Source organism: Cryptotermes secundus, unplaced genomic scaffold (assembly GCF_002891405.2).
Source record: "Cryptotermes secundus unplaced genomic scaffold, Csec_1.0 scaffold5619, whole genome shotgun sequence".
Taxonomy (NCBI): Eukaryota; Metazoa; Arthropoda; class Insecta; order Blattodea; family Kalotermitidae; genus Cryptotermes; species Cryptotermes secundus.
The window spans coordinates 1-6,403 of record NW_019730595.1 but is presented as its reverse complement, the minus strand read 5'-3'; the positions used below and the strand labels follow the sequence as shown (position 1 = coordinate 6,403).

The 6,403-nt window shown below is 41.8% G+C and overlaps 1 protein-coding gene across 2 annotated transcripts; it reads left to right on the top strand.

Moving 5' to 3' along the window:
• The first annotated feature begins 138 nt into the window (after window positions 1–138).
• Window positions 139–6,397, top strand: LOC111866370 (cytochrome P450 6j1-like). 2 transcript variants are annotated; one of them, XM_023855260.2, is made up of 3 exons: window positions 139–172; window positions 770–1,026; window positions 5,557–6,397. In XM_023855260.2, the coding sequence occupies exons 1-3, from the start codon at window positions 167–169 to the stop codon at window positions 5,639–5,641; spliced, it is 348 nt and encodes a 115-aa protein (XP_023711028.1). In that variant the 5' UTR covers window positions 139–166; the 3' UTR covers window positions 5,642–6,397. The 2 variants fall into 2 exon arrangements, with proteins under 2 accessions (XP_023711028.1, XP_023711029.1); XM_023855261.2 differs by lacking the exon at window positions 5,557–6,397 and adding an exon at window positions 2,169–2,258.
• The last annotated feature ends 6 nt before the right edge of the window (window positions 6,398–6,403 follow it).

The following is a 6,403-nucleotide window of genomic DNA, read 5'->3' as shown; positions in this document are numbered from 1 at the left end:
TCGGAAGCCGGGATCGTGGGTTCGAATCCCACTCAGGGCATGGATATTTGTGTGCCTTTTTCTGTGTTTGTGTACAGGTAGAGGCCTTTCGACGAGCTGACCACCCGCCCAAGGAGTCCTACTATATGTCTAAGATCTAGTAAAACCGAAGTGAACAGAGAGTTTCATGGAGGTAGGCCTAGGCCCAAATGAGGGCTGTAGCGCCAATGAAAAAAAAGATATATATATATATTAATTAGAAAAATAAGGGTTAATAGACTTTCCCTGAGCACTGTTCAGACTATTCGGTATTGTTCATGTCGCGGATAACAACGAAACTCTAAAATATCGGCGTAGTACATCCTCCTCACCCCTGCTCCATTTCTAATGCCTCGAAGGAATAATAAAATGTTCTGAGGATTGGGGACTGCCTTGCCCATCAACTACCACTGCAACCTGACGTGTGTAACATTACAGCCGCACTGTAGCTCAGCAGTTAGTTGCTGACTTCCCTCCGTTCCTAAGTCTTGTCATGTGGGATTTGTGGTGGACAAAGTGGCACCGGGGCAGGTTTTCTCCAAATATTTGGTTTTCCCCTCCAATATTTGTACCACCAATTTCTCCACAATCACCATCATATATCATCCGGGGCTGGTACAATACGCTAGCAGTGGCTGCAGTACCACGTGAACTCTGTCTTACCCCACTAAGTAACATTATGGTGAATAAAGTGTTAAATGCAAGGCTTGGTAAAATATGGAAAAAAAAAATTGATTTCTGACTGTTACAGAAAATGGCGTTGCTGGGTAACTCTCTCCTGGAGGGCACTGTTCTGTTTGTGTCCAGTCTCCTCTTACTCGTCTGGTTGTATTTCCGGTACAAGTTTAGTTACTGGCAAAGGCGAGGTGTGCCACATTCAAAGCCAACCATGATATTTGGCAGCTACAAGGACTGTGTCTTGCAGAAGGAATGTGTTGGACAATTCATGAAGAGGATGTACAATGAAGGTGTTGGTAATCATTTCTTCGGCTGCTACATTTTCACCAGGTACTTTCTTCTTTCTTCCTATGATTATGATGATTATTAATAATATGTAATTCTCTCAGTAGGTACACTATATAGCATGGAATGGTAGGATGATCAATGAATGACTATAATGGGAAAGAATTTTGAGGGACGTAATCATGACCTACTCGAGGTATTATCACAAAACAGTCAGTCAGGATTTGAGCCAAGCACCTCTCAAATAGTAGTAGAGACTACAACATAAGCGCAACTCAAAACTGTTCCGTTTGCACTGGGTAAAACTGGGAATTCTCGTAGCCCTTTAATGCCCAGTGGTTACTATAAGTACCACGTGCTGTAACATTCAGAGTCTCTTCATTTTCCCCACAGTGTATTTATGTGTTCCATATGGTTCTCACAGTAAACAGCGGCTGTTTCCCTAAACAGCATTAACCTGTTGGTCTCTGTACCGGAGATTTAATGTGTTTCCCGTGAGGTATGAACTGAACTCTGCATTCTGCCCACACAGTGTATTTATGTGTTCTGTATGATTCTCACAATAAATAGCGACTGTTTCCCTAAACAGCATTAACCAGTTGGGCTTTGTAGCAGAGATGGTATGTTTTTCCTCAGAGGTATGGACTGAATTTTCAAATGTAATTCAGATGACTCTGAGGGCCTAACGTTAGTGTTCTAAATGCTGAGCTGCTGGCTAGAAGTGTCTGCATGGTCTCCCTCAGTCGTGCTACAAGCCCTGCTCATATCACCCTCTGTAATGTAATCATTCTAATTATACTTAATGAAGAGTAAAAGTTATGAAGCTCCTCATTATGCAGGTTTCTCCAACTTCCTATTACTTCATCTCTCTTCATTCTAAATATTCTCCTCAACACCCTGCTCTGAAACACCCTCAGTCTATGTTTCTCCCTTATTGTCAGAGGCCAAGTTTCACACCGATACAGAACCACAGACGAAATTATGGTTTTGAATATTTTATGTAGGTCGTACCAGAAATGAGCAACTTTTTTTTGCATGCAACCTGGGAACAGCAAACAGAAGAGAGTATGGTGGTAGGTGGAACCAGCTGTTGTGTTAACCTTAAGTGTCTTGACGTCTATAGCTTGCATCACATGACCAGTATCACTCCTAACAAAATGGCCGACAATGATATGTCCTTTTGCCAGTGTGCCATCATCAAATTTCTCGTGAAAGAGGAAATCCCTGCTGCAGAAATTCACCAGAGACTTCAGCGTGCTTATGGAAATGTGTGCATGGGTGCAAGCAGTGTTCAAAGATAGGTGAAACATTTTAAAGATGGGAACATCAGCATCGAAGATGAGCCTTGGAGCGGTTGTCCTCGAACAGCCTCAGCTGAACACAACAAGGAAAGAGTGGATGAGATTGTTCAAGGTGACAGGCGTGTGACTGTGGACACAATAGCCCGAAAACTTGGAATAGGTCACAGTGCAGTACAGGAGATGATTGAAAGCTTGGGCTGTAGGAAAGTTTGTGCTCGTTGGGTCCCGCGGTATTGACCGAAGACCACAAAGGTCAGCGAAAAGCCATCACCTCAGAACTGATCCAGAGGTATTGACACAAAGGTGATGATTATATTGTGACAGGTGACAAAAGCTGGTTTCACCATTTTGAGCCTGAAACGAAACGGCAGAGTATGGAATGGCACCATTTGCATTCTCCATCAAAAAAGAAGGCAAAGACAGTACCATCAGCTGTGAAAGTGATGGGCTCAGTCTTCTGGCATGCAGGGAGGTTTATTCTGGCTGAGTTCCTGGAACCTGGGCAAACCATCAGTGCTGCTCGTTATGTCCAGACACTGCACAAGCTCCGTTGTGCATTGCGCTATAAACGTCTGGGATAAAACATCATCATCCTGCATGACAGCGCTTGCCCCCACGCTGATCGCCTCACTTTGGAAGCAATTGCAAACATGGGGTGGGAAGTTCTTCCACACCTCTCCTATAGCCCTGACCTGGCACCCTCCGACTACCATCCTTTCGGATTTGTGAAGGATCAGCTGCGTGGACAACGTTTTGAGACAAGGGAGGCAATTCAGAAAGCAGTGCGTCAGTGTTTTTGGGTGGCTGGAACAGAATTTTACAAAAGGGGAATTTCCAAACTCCTAGAACCCTGGGAGAAATGTGTACAAAGAAGTGGCGTTTATGTGGAAAAATAAAGAAAGGTCTGTAGATTGAGGTGGTGTATTTGGTTTGTGAATAATAAAGCATGTTACATTACAAAAAATTGTTGCTCATGACTTTCAGTACTACCCTCATAATTTTAGTTTTCAGACAGCAGAAAAAAGACAGAAGATTCTGGGACAGATTGTAACACTCATTAGCCAAGTTTAATCTGTTCTTATTTCCTCAGGAATAATATTGTCATGTGTAGTGTGGTACGTGTGACTATTTTTTTTTATTGCTAGTGGGGTGGGACTAAGTCCCTTGTACTGTGGCCACTTCTGGCCTATTGTACCAGCCCCAGATGATAGGTGAGGGTGATTGTGGAGCAATTGGTTGAATGAAGATTGGCAGGGGAAACCGAAGTACTCAGAGAAAACCTGCCCCAGCGCCACTTTGTCCACCACAAATCCCACTTGACCAGACCCAGGATCGAACCCTGGCCGCCGCGGTGGGAAGACAGTGACTAACCGCTTGAGCTATGGCGCGGCCATACGTGTGACGAAGTTAACAGGTTCTAGTTCTGATGATTGGATTTATTGCCACTACAGTTACAAGTTATCTTAATCACACTTAATATAGCACTATCTCTGATTTACACACTTTACAGTTTACTGTTTCACGCACGCTAGGATTCTCAGTTTCCACTAGTCGTCTCCTAGCAATGGATCTCAACACAGGCACTATCACTTCAAATTACTATGAAGTCTTCTTGTCCTCAATCACTTTGTATTTCTCTGTCCTGATCGGTGCTCAACTTAACTTCACGATTCACTAAGGACATGCTCCATTCTCATCCTTAGAATCTCAAGTGCTCCTAGCTTCTGAATTCACTTCTCCTACAAGTGCTCTGCACAGTCTGCATTGTTGATGATGTCACCGCGTTGCATAGCATGGTCTGAAAATGTGTTTACTGAGCCATTGGCTGGAAATGGATTGCATAACTCCATCGTTATATTGTTGCGTGCGTGTATTATGTAGCAACGGCTGTTTCTGTGGCTCAGCAGTTCTTGCATGGAGTAAATATGCCACAGAATTTTGATTTGTTACTGTCCAAATACCTGAACTCTGCCACATTTTCGGAAGGTCTGTTGACTCCATATATGTTATGATTTTTCCCCACAAATGGAATATTAAGTACATAAATTATTTCAAAAAATGTTGTCTTTACTCAGATTTCTTGATTCATTTACAGTTTCATTCTGTTCTTTAAACTGAATTTATGTTGAAAATTTAAGAAGGAAAAAGAAACTTTACACTTCCTTGAATGAATTTTGCACTGCTTTCCACCAAAGCCTATGAATACAGCATAATTCAGTGTTTAAAAATCGATATGATCACAATAACAATAACAACACAACACAGATTTGTTCTGTGTATTATAGATACAAATCAGTTACCAACTATAGAAAAGTGCATGCATTACTTGTACAGTCTATCCTCAATTTAATGGGCTAATTCGGGAAGATGGTTCCAGATATTGCGGAATGTCCCTCATGGGTGCAACTTCTGGCCATTTACTCCTAGCTGCATCTGGCTAACCATGGCTACCAGTCACTATCACAGGCTAGCACTCACTTCCGACTCAGAACTCAGTAGTCAAAGTGAAAGTTACTTTATGAGTCGCGTTTAACCACTTGTCCATCTTGGCATCAAGCCCCTTGAGATCCACAACCAGAGTTTTTTTAAATTGAACTCTTGCTGTAATAGTCCTTATGTAACATCCTCTCTGATGAGAAGATGGGTTTGTCTCTTATGAATATGGTTGGCTTTTCGTCAAGCGTATATTTCACAGATATAACAGGTTATTGAAAATTCTTCCTTTTGCATTACACACAAGTCCTCTGTCAGTACAGGCTTTACAGAGCAGATCATGTGTAACTTATGTATCATATGCTAAAACGGCAGCTTAATCATTTGAACCGTCATAACTAAGGCCCGGATTTTTTGAAAATGCACATTTTGAGGGGTTTTGGCCATTATTGCATATTCTAAATGTAAGAGCATATTTCTGCATATGTGTTTGAAATTAAGGATAATTTCAATATTCTCTAACAAAATTGGTTTTGCCTGTGTTTTGGACATCCCTTGCCAGTTGCTATTCTCAACTCTCTGAATAACGGCACTTTTACCACTTACAATACAAGCAGGTAGCTTGGCTATTTCGAAAGGGAGGTGGTGGGATTTTCCTGCATTCCATTGACCATGACAGCAGACAGTAGCATCAGAGTGTTGGTCTTGAGAAAAGCCTTTTCAGTTAATACGTTACTCTTTTCGTTAATAGTCTGCATCAAAAAAGTGTTCATGTACTGAAAATGCCTAAAGAAATGTGCAGCAGTAGATATTTAAAAAATCGATCGGTTTTGGGTTTTAGTGACTATTCAGCAGACGGTGTCCTCATGTGCTGTCAAGTTTGTGCAAAGGAAGTAAAATGTGAAAAGAAATTTCAACATGAATAACACTCAAGAACGACTGCACATATTACCACAAAGAAGGGGAAGAACAGCACACCACAACAACTACTTTTTACACAGGTCAAACCCAAGTCCTCTGTTAATACATTTTCAGCCCATCTTTGTAAGGCTTTAGTATGTAGCAACATTCCATGGAATAAATTAAGCAATCCAGTTCTGCGATCATTTCTGGATACTTAAAAATTCCAGACGGATCAACTCTGTATGTCTCTACTCTGGAGTCAGTCCGTTCTGACATTGGAGGGAACTGTGTCTGGATCGTCTGGATTGGTCTGGACATTGGTAGATGAGACAACCGATTTATGTAGCCGATACATGACAAATTTCGTGGTTGGTAAGCTACATCCAGACGAATCCGGCAAACCTCATCTTCTTGGTTGCAAAGTACTAGAGAAAACCAACTATAGCACAATAGCAAGATTTGTAAATGATTCTCTGCAACTACTGTGGCCATCTGTAATTGAGAATAACTGTTGTAAGGTGCTTGTATTACTCACAGATGGAGCTTCCTATATGTTGAAAGCAGCAAAAGCCTTACAAGTATTTTATCCAAATCTTATACATGTAACCTGTTTAGCGCACGGATTACGCCGTTTTGCAGAAAAAATATGTGCACAGTTTCCAGCTGTTAACAATTAATTGCAAGTGGGAAAAACTGTCTCTGAAAGCACCAGCTGTGTCCAGTTCTACAGAGATTGCTTCCCTCAGGTTCCTGTGCCACCTGAAGCTGTCCTAACTAGGTGGGAA

Coding starts and splice junctions, on each gene's coding strand:
- LOC111866370 (XM_023855260.2), top strand. Junction 1,027..5,556: donor GGCTGCTACATTTTCACCAG/GTACTTTCTTCT, acceptor TTTGGGTTTTAG/TGACTATTCAGCAGACGGTG.